The 18,067-nt window shown below is 30.7% G+C and overlaps 3 protein-coding genes across 11 annotated transcripts in view; 1 reads left to right on the forward strand and 2 right to left on the reverse strand.

Annotated features, from left to right (window-relative positions):
• The window catches only part of LOC149882821 (von Willebrand factor A domain-containing protein 7-like), a 28,794-nt gene that overhangs the window by 9,446 nt on the left and 1,281 nt on the right, over positions 1 to 18,067 (reverse strand). Inside the window, exon 1 of one of the 5 annotated variants that reach the window (XR_016456179.1) lies at positions 2,376 to 2,563. The exons of 2 other annotated variants lie outside the window; for them this stretch is intronic. Coding sequence is in view for 1 of the 3 variants with exons in the window: in XM_090099641.1 (XP_089955767.1) it covers positions 2,376 to 2,436 (61 nt within the window). In the remaining 2 variants the exon portion in view is untranslated. Of the gene's footprint in view, positions 1 to 1,302; positions 1,551 to 2,375; positions 2,619 to 18,067 lie in introns of those variants that run through there. 2 more of the 5 variants (XM_090099641.1, XM_090099642.1) reach the window with 2 other exon arrangements.
• Positions 1,262 to 17,777, forward strand: LOC149882822 (uncharacterized). Of its 3 annotated transcripts, none has more exons than XM_090099647.1 (3): positions 1,262 to 1,405; positions 16,020 to 16,195; positions 16,566 to 17,777. In XM_090099647.1, the coding sequence occupies exons 1-3, from the start codon at positions 1,370 to 1,372 to the stop codon at positions 16,603 to 16,605; spliced, it is 252 nt and encodes an 83-aa protein (XP_089955773.1). In that variant the 5' UTR covers positions 1,262 to 1,369; the 3' UTR covers positions 16,606 to 17,777. The 3 variants fall into 3 exon arrangements, 2 of the variants coding, with proteins under 2 accessions (XP_089955773.1, XP_089955772.1); XR_016456180.1 differs by lacking the exon at positions 1,262 to 1,405 and adding an exon at positions 14,446 to 14,601 and having other exon boundaries at positions 16,566 to 16,576; XM_090099646.1 differs by lacking the exon at positions 1,262 to 1,405 and adding an exon at positions 15,487 to 15,856.
• On the reverse strand, positions 12,969 to 14,374 carry LOC149882823 (ribitol 5-phosphate transferase FKRP-like). 3 transcript variants are annotated; one of them, XM_090099645.1, is made up of 3 exons: positions 13,984 to 14,353; positions 13,650 to 13,892; positions 13,185 to 13,572 (listed from the first exon to the last, which is right to left on the reverse strand). In XM_090099645.1, the coding sequence occupies exons 1-3, from the start codon at positions 14,285 to 14,287 to the stop codon at positions 13,493 to 13,495; spliced, it is 627 nt and encodes a 208-aa protein (XP_089955771.1). In that variant the 5' UTR covers positions 14,288 to 14,353; the 3' UTR covers positions 13,185 to 13,492. The 3 variants fall into 3 exon arrangements, with proteins under 3 accessions (XP_089955770.1, XP_089955769.1, XP_089955771.1); XM_090099644.1 differs by having other exon boundaries at positions 12,969 to 13,892; positions 14,210 to 14,279; XM_090099643.1 differs by having other exon boundaries at positions 13,073 to 13,892; positions 13,984 to 14,374.

Raw genomic sequence — 18,067 nt, forward strand, 5'->3', positions numbered from 1 at the left:
GTAAAAAATTACCACATTTGAGAGATTTAGAGTTAAGTAAAAATCCATTATAGTTGTACTACTTCCTCACTTGACACCTTTACACTGTTTCAAATATATCATATGTAGTCTGAGGAAAAACTTAAAACTAGACTAGTTGTTGCTTAAAACTAGACTTTGGTTGTCAACCATAAGTATGACAGATGTAACTTTTTGAAGCTATTTTATAAAAGAAGAAATGACCTAAAACAATTAAAACTGAATTAAGTGAGGTAAATTCACAATTATTTGGAACTGTTGAATACAAGTATTTTAAAGATGCTCTTGTGAAAAAAAAAAAGAGTTCTTTTGCAGAAAGAGTTTCTATACAGCAAAAATTTTGTTTGATACAAATTAATAAATGTGGACTTTGCCATAATTTAAATCAAAGAGAAACAAGAGAACAAAAAATTGAAACTAATAGATTGATGGAAACAATGCCAACAAATACATTGTCATGTGGCACTGTGGTAATTATAAAGATATTGATGTGTTAAGTATAAGTAAAGCAAAGGATTCTCTATCAGATGAGATTGAAAACTACATCAGACATGAAGTATCAAATGTATGAAAAAATAAGAATTCAAATGAAAAGAAGAAAAAAAGTTATATGCCACAATGATCAGTGAAGAGCATGCATCTCTGGTCCAAGGACCAAATATTATTTAGGTTATATAACACCATTAAGTATGTTGAATATTTTAATTATTTTATTAAATTAATGAAGAAAAACATAAATACTAATGAAGAAAGAGTAATTGATTGTGATGGAACAAACAACATTTGATGAAAACGAAATTAGATAGAACCTTAGAGTAGCTGATTTGTCTTCTTAAGGTAAGTTACAATTAAGGGATTTGATTTAAAAGCATGTTGTTATTAAGGACCAAATGTTTATTTAGTTAAAATTGGGCAATTGTTAAATACATGTGAACATTTTTCAGTTACTAAGGAGAAAATCTAAGTTAAGCTTGTATGCTAAAGATGACAGGCTACAAATTTAAATTTTGTGAGCTCTTTATGAATATTGTAACTAATCAAATGTTAAGTTTGTGAAGTATTGTTTGGTTTAATGTTAAAGCTAAATCATCTCATGGTATTTGAGGTAGATATTCAAATTTTCTTGATATTTGATGCCTGAAGCAGAATCAATAATTGATATAGAAAATCAAAGGTATTTTGGCCATTTTGGAAACTATTAATAGCTTTAAACTGATAGAGCATCACACATACAAATCATAACTTAAGTAAAAAACGATAGTATGAGTGTAGACTTGATTATACCGTCAGTAATGTTTCTAGATTGTCTTCATGTGCTTTGTTACAGATGATTTAGCTGAATTTATTTTTTATGCTGAAGGTCAGAGAAAGGCCGCGCAAAAACATGGTTAGAAAATTTAATAATTATCACTACTTTTAAATTTATTTTTATGGCATAAATTTTGTTACAAGGAACCACGAACTACTGTGTATTTTTTTGCATTTTTCACTCTTCTTTAATGTTAACTAAGACTTTTACTAGCTACACTTTGAATCCACACACTGGCGAGGCTAGAGTACGGATAATACAAGAGATGGAGTGTAATTTAAAAAAATATTTCTGAGAAAGAGTGTAATCAACAAAATATCTGACAATTGTAATTTACAAAATTTTTGGTGTTTTTAAGTAGGTTTTACATTCTACTGGCTTTATAATCCAAAAAAATTATCAAGATTTTCATTTTAAAAGTTTATTTTCATTTAAAAAAGTTATTTTAGTGCAATTTTTAGTTTGTTTTGATGACGTAATTTCATTTTAAGTTTTGTAGCAGTAGCTTTAAAGTAAGCTTAAGATTCCTTTATGCAAGCACTGAAAAGCTCTTCATTTTTTTGACTTTAAAGTTTGAGTGTTGTTTCAATTAAGAAAATCTTTGCAGCGTAGTTGCAACAGTGCAAATTTTATTAAATTTCGCACTAATAAAGTTAGGTTATTCATTTTCTTTTCACTACAAGGTAATACAATTATTTATAAAATATTGTTGTAGAAGTTTGATTGCAAGCTTTAAAATGTTTTAAAACTTTCAAACAACCATTAGATATACGCTTCGATAAGTTTAGAGCCACTAATTACATTATAACTGGGTGGAACAACCAAAATTTTGCATGTTTTTGAAGCCAATGATTCTCAGCCGGTGGTAAATTAGAGAGTTCCATGATTACAAAAAAAGGGTTATCAATTTGCCTAAGGGACCCTCCTAATATAACCACTAAGTTTTTTTTAGCTTCATTCCATAAACAGAGATGCAGTATCTAACTATTATAGAGATCAGTAACTTAGACTCTTAACAATGAAAATGAAGAATTCTACATAAGCGTACCTAAAACATCACATATTTCTGATGCAATTGCAATCCAAAAAAAGAAACTCTTCCACTCCATATCTTCTATAAAAAACAATCGGCTTGCGTTAATATGAGAGAAATATGTTACCTCTTTCTTGCGTAAGAGATTATAAGTTTGCTTTCTGATATAATAAATAAATTTTCTGGGCTTTTATAACGAGGGAAAGTAAAACAAATATCTGTTTTTCATTTGTGTAAACTTTCGGTTCTTGTAAACTTTCGTTGAAGCAGTTGCATAAACTTTCGATTCTACTTGGAATTTTAAGCCAATCCCGAGGTTAGAAAAAAAAAAAAATCATGCAGCTGTTCTATTTTTTCGCAATTAGACAAAGTATACAAAGCTGTATGTTTATATGAAATTAATCTAAGTTTTTTCTAGGTCTTTACTGATTTTAATGACACGTGATTCAGCAAAGTATATGCAAGTATACAAAGAATCTAGAAAAGAAAAAATAAATTAGTTTCTAAGCTTTAATTGAATAAGATAGGACACCTTCACCATTTATCTGCTTAGAATTACTTGATATTAAATCTATGCCAAAACCTTCCAAAAATCTGTCATCTGCAATCCTCTATCGCTTTAAAAACGTCTTCTCTTATATAACTTTCTTCTAGAATCATAGAAGGAAAGTTTTTGATGTTTAAAAGTTGGTCAATGCCTCATCCTGACATATTTATTGGGGTATATAACGGAATTGTTATAACGAAAGTGGGTGCGGATGTGTATTAGAAAGTGGGTGCGGATCTTTATTAGAAGTTCTAAAAGGATTGGTAGAATAGAAAGTAAAAAAGTTCATTGTCAACATTCAAAATTTAACAATGATAAATTTAATCATCGTCGGTTACAATTAACAAAAAGTCACTTTGTTGTTCACCGAATTTCCAACAGGAATAGTTTTTGGTTTCCTTATTTAGTTCAAATTTTCTACATTTCCAACAATTTACTTCAAGAAATTACAAAACTCAAAGTTCAAAGATCGTCGGAATACTTTTTCAGCTCATTTTTTAAAAAAGGGGTGGGTCTACTTTATAACCACACTGTGTTCATTAGTTTATCAATAAAAAAAAAAAAAAAAAAAACAACTGTAAAATAAATAAAACAACAAAACATTTAATAATTTTTTTTTTCCTGATGAACAGAAAAATTTTTTCTGAGAACAAAAACAAAATGGCAAAAGAAAAATTTACAGAGAAACAAAATCACAAACGGTGGCAAAAGTCACTCAATGGCCAACTCACAAAGTCACTTAATGGCCAACTCACAAAGTCACTCAATCGCCAACTCACAAAGAAACTATTTAAAGCATAAGAAAGTATTAGTAATTTTTGTTGCTTTTTTTGTTTATTTCTCAATTATCATTTTTTAAAAGTGATAATGAATACAGAGATTTTAAAAAGTCATCCAGGCGGCCAAATTCACCCTAGTACTATATTTTCGTTTAACTTCTGTTAGGATTTTGCAGAAGCTGTAGGGGAAGCAGAAGTGAAAAAGCTTGTAGATTTATCCACATTTGCGAGAGTTGAAGCAGACTTCCGATACAATTTTAAAAGTTATTCAAAATTATAATGATTTTGTGTTGATTAGAGATTTCAAGAAAATAGTTTCTATAGTTTGAATAAGTGTGATTAAGATGCACACTAGATGAACTTTTATGAAGTTTTCTTTATAACTGTTGAGCTTTAGTTTAATGTTCTGATCTTCTCTCTAAGGATTGTCAAATTTAACTAGTTAAAAGTGACCAAAGATTTGAAGATATTTTAACGAGAATTAACAATTATGAAATGTTAATTTGTAAATGCGCTGACATTGAGCAAATATTCTGAGCTCATCAACACTAACATTAAGCAAAATCAGAAGAATAAATGTCGTAAGCACAACAGCGCTGATACCGTTATCCACTCTCCTGAGCTCGCACGATGTCAGTACTGGACATGTATCGATGTGTGGCGTGCATGTGGGAAGTGTTCAGCGTATGTGTGACAGGTTTTTTTCTTTAGACTAGTTATTTTAATCAGGATTATTTTATTCTAATTCACCGGTAAACGAAAAGTTTCATAATTTTCAGCTTTCCACAATATTAAAACTTATTCTTACTAAGCACAGTTGATATTGCAGCGTCTTTTACATCGTTTTCGGATAAGTTGAAAAAATTTTGAACAACTTGTTTGATGTGTTTTTTTTTCACTAGTCATCAACAGCAATTCTTTAGGTATGTATTGTAGGGGAACCTGTTGTACCTCTGACCACTTTTTGTTTCCGGGCGTTTTTTTGCTCGACGGTTGAATCAATTTATACCATTCAAAGTTAATGTTATTCTCTTATATTTTGCGCAAAAATTATACTTTTGACTTTTTTCTCATTCAACCAATAAGTATCATTTTTGAGCGTTTTTAAAAAAGTACTCAAATAGTCAATGGTACAACATGTACGTTGTACCTTTGACCGAGGTGTGTTGTTCCTTTGACCGTAATGTTATTAATAAGTTCTTATGAATTATTTGGACTTTTAATAAGTAATCATGACATATTACAGCTTTGCTATATGTTATAAAGAAATTTCTAGCCAACCACATGTCAATAAATGCTTATATAAAACCATTTTGTAAGAAATTAAAGACACAGCCGCAGCAAGTTATAACCAAAAAACATTTTTTGATGGTCTAAAGTAAAATTTTGTTTCTTGTCGCTTTTATATTACAATCCCAAGTAAAACGTTTTGTTGTAATTCAATTTATTAATTTTGCTTTGAAAAATAACTACTAACTGCAGCATTACATAAGTCTCCCTTAGTTTGGATTTTTTGATACATTTTGTTTTGTATCTAGTCTTGTACAAAGGGTCATTCATTGTCCTTGTACTTAGGGCCGTGTTTTAAAGTAACACCTACGGTCATAATCCTTATGATTTTGCTTTTTTGTTTTTTTGTAGTAAATAAAAGAAAATGACATCAATTATCAGTACTATTTCGATTTAGTCACATTTTTTTCAGTTGGATGCTATTTACATGGGACGGTTCGGGTTAAGATTGGAAACTTCAAATGTGATTGAATTGTACAAAATGTTTTTAATTAAGTTGTTACTCTCTTTTAGATAATTTAAGAGCAAAAATATATTTCTATAACTTGCTATACTTGCAATTAGAAATGAACTCATTGTACCTAAGTTTACCGATTTTAAAACCCTTTTACTTGGCGGAGTTTTATATTTTAAGTAATTATGTCGATATCAATAGGAAGTAATTTGTATGATATGATCATACAAAAAATCTGGCCCTAAGTAGATTAATATCCCCTAAATAGGTTTTTAACTTAGAAACCTCTTAAAACCCAACCAAAACTATTTTTAGTTGTCAGATTCATTTAGATTTGACCATAATGCTTTTTAGAGGAAATCTTTTAATGCAGACAATGAAAAATATGAAAATAAAATATATTATATTAAAAAACATTACTGTACAGTAAAAGATGTCAGATCAACATCAAACATAAGATACTGGCGTCTAGATGATCCATGACCAACACTTGGTGATGGAACTTTCATTATAATATCTTCAAGTTCTACATCATAAACATTGTCATCTTCTCGTATAAATTTATTGTCTCCTGATTTCTTAAGATACTTAACTTTGTAAACTAAACCAACAACTTCAATAACTTCTGCCACATAATGTCTAGAGTATTTCTTTTCACTTAACTTGACAAGTAAGAAACTTCCTGAAACAATTTCACTATTTTCTGATTCATTGTCAAGTATATTTATTCCAAAATCAATTTCATCAAAACTTTCATTAGTTAAACTTGTGTCAGAATGTTGATTAAAAATAATCTGTTTTGCCATGGATTTTATTTGTCTTGAAAAAGGTTTTTGACATTGTTCATTATTAGATTTTGAATGTAAAATAACTTTCATTTCAGGTGTATCAGTTAAAATGCGTGATTTTCCCTTACGTCTTTTTGAAATAGCTGCCTTTCTTAATTTGGCTTTTGGGTGAGGTCGTATTATTTCAGGTGAAACAATTTCCAATGTTGATGGTAAATTGCCAGGAGTGGTTTCAACCTCATTGCTATCATTAGAAATGCAAGTTTCAGTATCCACTATTGGCCTATCAGTAACAGTTGCAGCTAAGAAGTCAATATCAGTAAAAATATTTTCATTAAAGGGAAAAAACCCAGTACATTTAAAACTGTTAACAATATTAATCGGTACAAAAGCATGAGGATAAGCTTGACCAACAAGGTAAGATATATCATAAATTGTAACTGGTTTACCAGCATTTCCTGGTGATATCATCCAATTATTCATGGCATTATTATAAAATATTTTAAATGGACCAAAAACACCACGATCAAGGGGTTGCATTTTGTGGGTTGTGTGAGGATGAAATGTCATTAAAATTATGCCCGATCTTTTAGCTAATTCAATAATAGAAATGTTAACATGACTTTCATGGTTATCCATTAACAAAAGAACTGGTTTTTCTACCGAAGGTCGTACATTACTAATAAAATGCTCAAGAAACTGCAGAAAAATGACTTCATTTGACCATCCAGACTTATTAGCTGCTCCTACACTTCCAGGAGGAGCACCATTCAACATGTAGTCCTTAAATTTTGCACGCGGAAATACAAGTAATGGTGGAATGCTACTTCCAGTAGCATTAATGGCTGCAATCATTGTTACATTATTGCCTCGTTCTGCACTAGTCATACTTCCTATTTGCTTTTTGCCCTTTGGGGCTAGGATTTTTGGTGGTACATGAACTGTGGTAATTCCTGTTTCATCGCAATTCCAAATGTTTGATGGCTCAAAATGATAACGTTCTAAAACATTTCTATAATTTTTAAACACAATTCTTACAGTTTCTTTATTGAATGCAGAAGATCTACCAAGACTTGTTGGCTGCGGTTTACGTAGGGATAACTTATCATTATATCTTTTCCGAAAATCTCATAGCCATTGTTCACCAGCACATTTATTCTTTATCCATGAAGTTTCAATTTTTTTATGGTTTGCTAAAGCATACTCATATGCAAAGAATCTGATTTGCTTTAATGTAAGCCCATAATGCATATTTGCAGCATCTGCCAAGTATTTTACCAAAATTAATTCTTCTTTTGTTGAGAATACTTTTTTTGGTTTCTTATGTGAATATGAATACTGGGTTCTTCCAGATTTTTTAAACTGCTTTAACTGATATATCAAAGTTGATTTTTTAATGTTGCAATGTCTTGCTGCTTTACTTAGACTCATTTTTTGTTGAAGAACAAAATTCACTGCATCAAACATATCCTTCTCGCAAATCTTCTTACGAAAAACACCAACCTTACTCCTTGGCATTTTAAGATTAAAACATATTAACAGAAATGATTATATATTTATTTGTTCTTACTTCCTTATTGCTGTACAGAAATCAAGTACAACTATATAATCAACTTAATTATCAAGCTGCTACAGCTGCCAACTAACTTAATTATTAAAACTGATTATCAAGCATTATAAGTACATAAAAATATACATTCCAATAATGGATTGTGTGTCAAGTGTAAAATTTACTCTTATTTATCAATAAATTAAATAAAACAATGCATAAGATATAGAAATATATAAAAATATAATTTGTTAATATTATTTTATCACTTATATTATATTTAAAACTTTCAAAATACCAGCAAGAAAGTAATAGTACGCTTTTCGCTGATTTTTACATGCAAGAGTACAGCTGTCTGATAAATTTGATGAAAAATTTCATAAAAGTGTCCTCTTTAAGTTCGCAAAAAATTAAAGCGCAGTACAAACCAGTCAAAGGTACAACGTCCTACGCTGGTCAAAGGTACATGAGATGGGTTTCTTCAACAATTATCATCTCAAACCCCATTTAGGGTTAGAAATAATTATTTAAACTTTTCCATAATAAAAAAAAGATGTTGGTTAATGTAAGTAATATCATAAATTAGCCAAACAACTATTTATGACAGTTTTGTTATTAAAATAAGATAAACATAAATATTTACTTTTTAAGAGCTAAAACTAATAATTTCTTGTGGATCAACACAATCTTCCCCAACCATGATATTTTAAGGTAAAAAGAGTCGTCATGGACTAATATTTCAAATGGCACTTCAATTTTTTGCAAAATGATAATAGTCGGCCAATATGACAGAGTGACTAAAGGTACAACGTGGTCAAAGGAACAACAGGTTCCCCTATTTGAAGTTTAAAATCTAAGCATTATTTTAACTTATAATGTTTCACTGTATCTATTAATGGGTTAACAAAAAATCATTTTGATTCTAAAAATGGCGATAAAGAAGGTTAACCCTGCATACACAAGGCACGTTTGTCATGTGAGCTAATGTGCCTCGTTTACACGTACGGATTTTTTATTTATTATATAGTTTGTGATGGAAAACAGTCTTCTGCAAAAACAGAATTTTATACCATTTACCCATTAGACAAGTATCGATCCACATAATAAAGAGTATGTGTGTAGCACTCATGTTTTGTCCTGATCTCCTATTTTGCAACCAAAATACAAGCATTTTAAATCACAAATATGGCAGAAATCGCATGCTTTATTTACATAGCTAATATTAAATCGTCTTGATGGACGTTTAATGGAAGAGGCGAGGGACAAAGGAAGAGTGGGGACGAAACTTTATTGATGCGATGCACATAAAGACAAACCTGAGCTAGAAACTGTTGATGTTGGTACTATTTGTGAATTGGGTGGAAGAGTAAAGCAAAGTTAGACTGTAATGCATTAATGAATGAAAATGTTGAAAATTAATGAATTATCATTATTAGTTATAAGGGTAAAATTATAGTAACAATTTATCAAGTGCTACGGTAAATATACCTTTAAAGGGAATATCAATTGAAGTTAAAAGGAAATGGGAACTGTTTTTGAAAAAAAGGTTAAAGGAGATTCTTAAATATGTAAATGAAGGTCCTCTACATGAGACGATTAGAAAGAAGGCAATTTCAAAAAAAACAACAACTGGTAAACACTGTTTTTGTCACACGAACTTTAGGAAAATTTTTCTTTATGTTGGTGTACCCTTATTAAAAATATATAATAATTTTGTTTCAATCACATCCAGTTTTTTTTGACAGCTATATATTCATTTCTGACGTATCTTTGTTTGAATAACTTCATTTAGGCAACTGTATAACTATTCAATTAACTTACATTTTATTTATTTTAGTTCCATCTTATGCGACGAACATGTTCTAACAACCCCATCAGTTTTTGTTAAGTGTGTGGATAAATAACTTTTAAATCTTAGCATCGAAACTTCACACCATTAATTGAACAGTTCGATTAAGAATATTTTGGATTTCCTGTACGGTATCAAGGTAAACCCTGAGTTTATACGAATGTTGTGTAACGTGTGTGAGACTCCTGTTGGGTTGGGGTAAACAAGATTCTAGCCATTTGTCATTTGCTATACCAATAATTTGAACAGAACCAAAGGATCATGTAATTGTTATTTTTGTTTTACTCAAATAAAAGGTATTTCAGCCTAGTCCAAACAATATCCAGTATCCAAACTTATCTTCGGCAGACAGATCCATCCTGCATAGTGTCAAACTGTCTGTGCCAAAGCCTTCATATCACCAGAAAGTTGGAATTCTAGCCCGGAACTTGTTCTAACTTCGTGACCTGAGTCATGAACTTTCAACTTTAAAAGAACCACACTTCCTGGCACAAAGTGATTTAAATTGTTTAGTACGTGATTTGAATCCGTCAAAAAAAAAAAAAATAGAGCTTTTAGGTTCTGAAGATTAAACGATTGGAATTTACTTTCTCTTGATACAAAAATTTCTGATTTTTGACATCGTGATGATAAAATAAAAGCCTTACTTTTCCATTGTAAAAACGTTTCTTTTGTGAAAATTTATTAAATATTGAATATGATTCAAGTAACTGGTGATTGTTCACAGACTCCGTAAAAACTAGTATAAAGGCAATGTTGCTGCATAGCGAAAAAAAACTTCCTTCAGTGCCAGTTGCTCATGGTTTTGATATGAAAGAGACTTTAAAAAACATGAGATTTGTTCTAGAAAAATTTAAACACAGTGAACATGCTTGGAAAATTTGTGGCAGTTTTAAAGTAATTACACTTTTGCTTGGATTACAGCTTAGTTATACAAAATTTTGCTGTTTTATTTGCGAATGGGACAGGAGAGAGAAAAAAGGTTACTACATAAAGAAAGTGTGAGCAAAACATGAATCGCTTACTCCAGGCCATAAAATCTTTAAAAATGATCCTTTAGTGAACCCTAATGATATACTTTTACCACTCTTACACATAAAGCTCATCCTGATAAAAAATCTTGTAAAAGCTACGCCTACGCCCGGGGTAAAAATTAAAGAGGAAGTGTTTTTATGTCCACAAATACTAATGAAGGATAAAAGTTTTTTAAAAAAAACTGAATGATCAAGAAAAACCTGTCTGGAAATGTTTTGTGAATGTTGTCCAAAACTTTTTAGCGAACCATTAAGCGAAAAATTACAAAGACTTAATAAATAAATTTATAATGCCATTAAAAGCTTTGGTTGTAATAGTTCCTTAAAAATACATATGCTAAACTCTCATCTGGATTTTTTTCCTGCTAGTTTGGGCGCTGTATGTGACGAACAAGACGATAGGTTTCATAAGAAAATTTCTTTAATGGAGAAGCGCTATCAAGGGAAATGGAGTCCAGGATTGCTAACAGAAAAAGAAATAGAAGGAATTGTGTTTTTAGGCCGAATACTCATAGAGGGTAAAAATCAGTTTCATCAAATTAAACTATTTTGATAAAACTTACTCTTAAAATTGGAACTATTACTATACATATATTATTATAAAAACTTTGTAAATTTACTCACTCAAGCGAAGATATTTTCTATGCAGGTAAATCAACTCTATGAGGAATAATGTCTTTGCTATCTCCACTGAAACGTTAAACTAAAAATTAAAAAGGGTAGTACCATTCTAATTAGACCTTACCTGGTACATCAGCATCCAAATCAACAGACTAATCTTATCCAGGTAAGGTCCTATCTTCACCCGCTTACTTAAACTAAACATCGCATCTCTTTACTTATGCTTGCGTTCATTGACGCTTCTGTAATTGTCAGAAGAAAGAAATGCCAAATAACAGTTTTAATTAAAGGCTCCTTGAACTTTTTAAAATTAATTCAGCTTTCAAGTAAAAAAAAAGTATTTTTTAAACATTTGAGTACAAAAAAGATTCAAAGCTATTTTGAAAAAACTTAACATAGCTTTGAAGTATTTTTAGTTTGTTCCCGGAAATTTATGGAGGTAGATCCCAAAGAGTGAGAACTTCAAGAACAGAAGCAAATCAAAGACCACATCAAATTTTCAGCAACAACTGAACTCTTAGCGATTAATGCCGAATTGCTGTTAATGGCTCAATACTATTGACTTTAAATGTAACAATTACAACTGTAAATGCTCTTTTAGTTCTTGTAATAGGTGTAACCAATAGCTACAGTTGAATACACTAAAACTTGATGTTTCAGAAAACCTCAAATCTATAATTGAAGAACTATTGCTTTAGTATTTTGATGTAGTAGTGCAACCAGGATTTCTCTTTGAAGGAAAAATGAGGGAGAGCGGTTGATATTTAAAATTGAGGACATCCTCATTGGGGAAGGGAGTTTTAAGGGTTATTCTAATTAATGTACTTTTCTAAAGAAGGGCTGAAATTTGATTAAGTGACAGAAAATTGTATTCAGGCTGCATGTAATAAATTACAATAATAGTTAATTTATTAAATGCAACTAAATGAATTAACGGTGAGTAAAAAATCCTTTGTCAAGTATTCTAAACTGATGTTAGAGAAAAACGCTCTTTTGCCCTTACTAAAGGTTTAAACATCTTCATACTAGGTTTTTTCTTCAAAAATGCAAGGTCATTTTCTTTAGAAGTAAATGAAAGATTTTAAAAAATTAATGCCGATTCTCTATCTTTAGTTGTTCTTATGAGTGAAAACATCTCATTATTATATTTGAGAATGAATGAGTCTCTTGCACCCGATACTTGCTAAACTAGTTTTATATCTTGACATTTTTTTAAAATTTCCAGGTCAAGCATAAGAAAATTACACAATCTCAATTTGAGAAAATGTTGAGGTAAAACGAGAGGATCATAGGATCTTGTCCCTTTGTTTCGTTGTCCCTTTTAGTGCCAACTTTTCGAAAGTTTCACTAAAAGTTATAAAAAGAGGTTACTAAATTTAATATTTAAAAGATCAAGTAGTATATTTATATAAACTTGACTTGAATTTATGAAATTGATTTGAATTTATGAACTTGATTTGAATTTATGAACTTGACTAGAAATTCTATCTGATAATATTTTATCTCCTACTTTTTAATTTTTTAGACGAAAAAGCTGACGCCATTTTTGCAACCAGTTTGCAACCTCTGCTATTTTTAACATTCATATCTTCAAAGTTCGCAATCTATTTTATGCAAGAACTAGTTTTAACTTATAATGCAATTTCAAAGCAGACTTGTGCTTAAAATAGTTTGAAAATTGCAAAGAACACAGGTCTGCCTAGAAAAGAGATCACCCCTAAGAATCTGTAAATTTAATTGCAAACAAAATTTGCCTCCTTCGTACTTTCATTTCTGTCAAAACATCTTGCTAAAAAACGATAGTTTCTTTAATTGATATCCCAAACTCAATTAACATTAAATCAAACGAGGACATGTCTACAAAACTAACCATGGACAACTCAATATAATCAACATAACAAATAAAACGAAAATAACCACCGTAGAGCGCTTTATTAAACCAAGTTCAAAGTCGTTAAGAGGTCTTTCACTGCATTTTCCTTCCTCTATGTAAGAGCAATCCAACTCAGGTTTCCAATTCTTATACAAAATGTTCAAGTAGCTCTTGGGATCTCGAGGTACGTAAGTCCACACGTTATCAAAGATCACATAGCGCTCTGGAAAAAGATTTTCTAACGGTTGCAGTTTCCATTCCGAATGTGGTATGCTTACCGCCGGACTTATTCCACTTCTTCTTATAACTTCGAAGGGCCATACATCAATCTTGTTTTGATTGATTGCGCTATAACTTATCCATAACTTTTTGCCATTGTCCATGAAAACTGATTTGTGCTCGTATCTTATTTCCAGTTCTTTTAAAATCTTAAAAAATAATGTAGTATTCCAAAACTCTATATCAACAATCAAATCAATGTCTCGATCGTAAGGTATCATTTTACCGTTTCGCGCCCATCCTAACACGGCTCCGAATGCCAACATATGGGACACATGCAGTCTTTGCAACTCTTGTGAGAAGTGATTTAACAACTCTAGCAGCTTTTCTCTGCAACAGGGTGGAGTGTTCACTCTTTTATTGACGATGAAGTTGAAGTGTGCGCTTTCGTTGCATTGAACGGTATGTTTAGTGCACCCACGGTTTTCGCTTGTACCATTTTTATGTATAATACGCTTAACAGTGTTACCTAAGCAATAGACGCGAAAAGTTTTTTAATAATAAAAGCTTTATAGCAATTAAAACGAAAAACAATTCGCAAAAAATGATAATTGTCCCACTTTTTAAGAACTCTTCAGAAATATTTTTGCAGTTCTTGTTTTCTACGGTCTCGTTTAACTTTTGATATTGCAACGTCCACTCAGAAACATCATACACGAAGCTTTTGCAAGCTCCGCCCTCTATAGCTGATGCAAAATCTTTGAGCTCCGATTTTTTTTTTCTAGACAAACGCAACTCTTGTTTCTGTTCATGAGCGAATGATAATAATGGATTATAACTTATTACCTGTTGCAAAAGAAATATACAACCCAATATAATTGCACAAAAAGAAATATGACATATAATTTTCAATTGGATTTTCATTTGTGAAAACAAATAAAAATCTAAATATTTGGATTTTCATTTGTTATTATTTACTTATTAACGAAACGGTTCCGGTGTTTTGCTTAATGAGCGCATCTACAAAACGGTTTTTAGATTTGATGTATAAATTTATTGTGTATAAGATCGCTTATTGTGTATAAGTTCATACATGGTTTAAATAGCTTTGGAAGAGGTTGGAAGCAGGGGCAGCGGACGAGGAAGGCCAAGATATTTGTAGTGTTGTACCAGACTACTGTTGGAAGCATCTAAAAATATGGATTCTATTTGATGCATCTAAATTTTATTACTTAACGGTTTGACTTTCTATTTTTAATAAATTTTGTGTAACATTTATTGAAAGCAAATTTTCAGCCAACTTTATTTTAATAACTTTTCACAATTAACTTCATAGCATTTTTTAGGCGAGTCAAGTGAAGCACTTTTATAAGTGCTACTGGTGGAAAATATGCTTTGTTGTGTGAAGAAATTTTTTTTTAAATACTAGACAAATAATAAAATTAAAAGACTTTTAAAAAAGTAACGGACGGTTAAAAAATTTAGGACTAAACCTGTACAAGGTTACCTCTTAATATTTTTGGAAATAATTCAAACACAGTTTTTAACCTCTATTATAGGAATACTTGCTGTATTTTTGTTTAAAACGCTACGAAAAGGTCTCGAGAATAAAAAAAAAATAGAGTATTTGCATGATCGGCCACCTCCCAAACAAGGCTCTAGCTTAAAAAAATCTTCAAAGGAATAAATTTGTGACTGCTAACAAATAAAGAGCCAAAAATTGAGGATGGAACTTTTTTGATTAACTTGATTATGGCAAAGCATCATCTCATCATCTGCATCAAGTATCTTGATTTACATTCAAATGGAACTCAATAATTATACCTAATATTGAAATCACCCAGACTTGGCGGAGGAGGATCGTTTTAGCGTTTAAAACTTGGCGGAGGAGGATCATTTTAGCGTTTATAACTGCGTGCTGTTTTAAATTAAAAAAGGATATAAAATGCAAATGTTTTCGGAAAATCTTTCTTTAAATAAAACCACAAAGCCATACAAAATTTTCTCATTAAATATTTGGTAGAAAAAGAAAGAAAAATCAAAAGACTGGTTATTGACAACACTGTGACATTGCATTGTAAAAATCAACAAAATGAAGTGTGGAGTCTTCTTTTTTACTTTTTAGTAAGCTCTATTCAAGATGTCTTAATAAAAATGGAAAAAGTTATGCAAGAAAACTTGCGCATTTCAGCGGTTTCCAGTAGATTTCTTATACCTGTGGTTGTAGATAAACTACATTTAGAAAAACCAATCAAAACAGTAAGCGAAGACTTCACTTATATTGATTATCCTGGAGTTAATTTTGGGAAATCAAGACCTCTCATGCAATCAAATAAAATAGCAGTTACTTCATGCAATGCACAAAGTGATATTTCTAGTGGGAATTGCAATTGTAGGCCATCGCGATCGGCTGGGTTCTATGACTTATTTTTAGCAAAAAACGTTCAAGTTTCAGGATGCATAGAAAATGTGAACATCAACGAGGAGCAACAGGTTTAAAATAGAAGAAAAGTGATTTGAGACTTAAAATTAATTCTGTTCAAAAAAGAAAAAGTTAGTAAATAAGCTGGGAACGAATAAAAAAAGTTAATATGAATAAACTGGTGTCCATCAAAATTTTAACTAATTGTTTTTTGATGACTTTTATTTTTCATAGAAGGAAGAACTCCTGTGCGATGATATATTATTATACACTGAGTCTAAAACCAAAGGTTCTCAAAAGTTTGACGAGTTAACTCAAGAATTTAAAACACTTAAAGATACTCCGTGTGATGAATATAGCGTTGAAGAAACGGATTCGAAAGTGGTCTTCAAACTTGTTGTTTCAAAAAGGTAACGTTATTACTGAAAAATTAAAATTACTTCGTTTAACGTTCAAATCCGTTTATCTCTATAATTACAAAAAAAAAAAACTAACAACCGATCTTGAATAGGGGGTGGGGGGAGAGAACTAAAAAGTGGAATCAAACTAATCCACAAAAGGTAATTCTCAGTTTAAGAAATTCTTGATTAAAAAATAAATTGTGAGATATAACGTAAATGGTAAATTTTTTTTTTCCAATTTTGTTATGGGTGAGACAACCCTTAGTTATGGCCCCAAACAGAAAACATTTACTTTGAAATCATTTTGAAAAAATTGCTAAAGCTAGATGTTATATAATTTTGAAGAAAAATCATTGAACCTTTTTTATTTTCATTTTAGCGAAGACAAATGCAACACTGAAAGAAGTATTTTTTTGTAGATAAAAACAATAACGGAATATAAAAACCAAGTCAGTTTTTTGAATACATTTTCTTTTTCGCGTTTTAACATAAATAGAAGACATTTACTTCATGCAAAGCTACTTGGAGATAAAGATAGTGGCAGTGTGATCGAGCGGGTAGAGATGATCTTGATTTTAGTTCTTATACAAACCAGTTAAAATCCAGATGTTGTAATAAGCGTGATAGTCTTTTACAAAATTTAAATAGCTGCCACAAACTTAGAGAAATGATAACAATCTTCTTGGCTATATAACCAGATCGAATATCACCCGATAGGACTGATTTCAGTGGGCATTTTAAATTTTGAATACCCGACCCGACTCAATTCCTTGGTTGATAAAAGTTTAAATAACTAACCTCCATCGGTTCTATCAGTATCAGAACCATATAAGAAACCGATAATCCAAAATCAATCCAATTTTTTTTCATTAAATTTCCAATTTTAGTTATAAAAAAAATTCAATTTTCCTCATTATTACAATTTTCAATTTTAAAGACTTGTCATTAAAATTCCTACTCAATCTTCATCAAATACTGAGTCGCTTGGCTCTTCAGTTATTCTTCAGTTATTCTTTTCATTCCTTTTTGATTTAATCTTCGTTTTTTGCACAACCTGCACAATGATGAATAAGTTGATTAAATTTGTGTTTTTTTACTCTTGAATATTCAGAAAATGTATTTTCGAAAAGCATTTGTGATTTGAAAATTATTGTGGAGAAATAATCTAATTGAGTACAGATTTAGGATATTACCTTATGAGTTATCAATAGTCATTTCCATAGTTCGGGAACCGAACGATCATGATGCAGTTTGGTTTAAATCAAGTTAACTTTATTGACCCCTTGAAAAGCTAAAAGTGGAGCATTTGAGAAACGAAGGCGGGGAAGAACATCTCATCGATACTTAAGGGAGCTGGCAATTGATGGGATCCCAACAACTATTAAGCTACTCCAGTTTTAAAGTAGATTTTTAGCGACAAACAGTAAGACTTTAAAATGCTACTCACTTTTTTTCAAAGCGCTTCCTTTTTTTAGAGACAAATAAAATTATGAATAATTAGAAGAACAGTTAATCCACCTCTAACAAGGAAGCATTTTAATGGCCAATTTGCAATGTGTTTTGTTTAAACCCAATAAAATGAATTCTCAAGTATATTTATAAATTTATTTTGTTCTTCAAAAATAACCCGCTTTTAATTCAAAATTTTAAAGAAACCCACGTTTTTACTTAAATATTAAATATCAAATTATTATCGGAAACGCGCTTGGAATTTTCGAAAATGGATTAAGAAGTTTTAAACTATTACTAAGTTGCTGAACCTGTTACGAAAGCTGTATCCTTACTGTGTAAAAATGTTTAAAAAAAAGTCCAGGAAAAGAGATCGGCTACTACCCTTTTTAAAATTCGTCAGAGCTGATTAATTAAGAGAGTCAGGGCTGA

This window comes from Hydra viridissima, unplaced genomic scaffold (assembly GCF_058129835.1).
Source record: "Hydra viridissima isolate aposymbiotic clone 2 unplaced genomic scaffold, HvirCarnegie_v1 scaffold_10, whole genome shotgun sequence".
NCBI lineage: Eukaryota > Metazoa > Cnidaria > Hydrozoa > Anthoathecata > Hydridae > Hydra > Hydra viridissima.

Excerpts from the sequence above, each read along its gene's own strand:
- LOC149882823 (XM_090099643.1), bottom strand. The coding sequence starts at position 14,287 with ATGAAAATCCAATTGAAAATTATATGTCATATTTCTTTTTGTGCAATT. Across the intron at positions 13,893-13,983 it reads TTCTGAAGAGTTCTTAAAAA|GTAACACTGTTAAGCGTATT; the intron begins GTGGGACAATTA and ends TCTATTGCTTAG.
- LOC149882822 (XM_090099646.1), top strand. The coding sequence starts at position 15,518 with ATGGAAAAAGTTATGCAAGAAAACTTGCGCATTTCAGCGGTTTCCAGT. Across the intron at positions 15,857-16,019 it reads ACATCAACGAGGAGCAACAG|AAGGAAGAACTCCTGTGCGA; the intron begins GTTTAAAATAGA and ends TATTTTTCATAG. Across the intron at positions 16,196-16,565 it reads AAACTTGTTGTTTCAAAAAG|CGAAGACAAATGCAACACTG; the intron begins GTAACGTTATTA and ends TTTTCATTTTAG.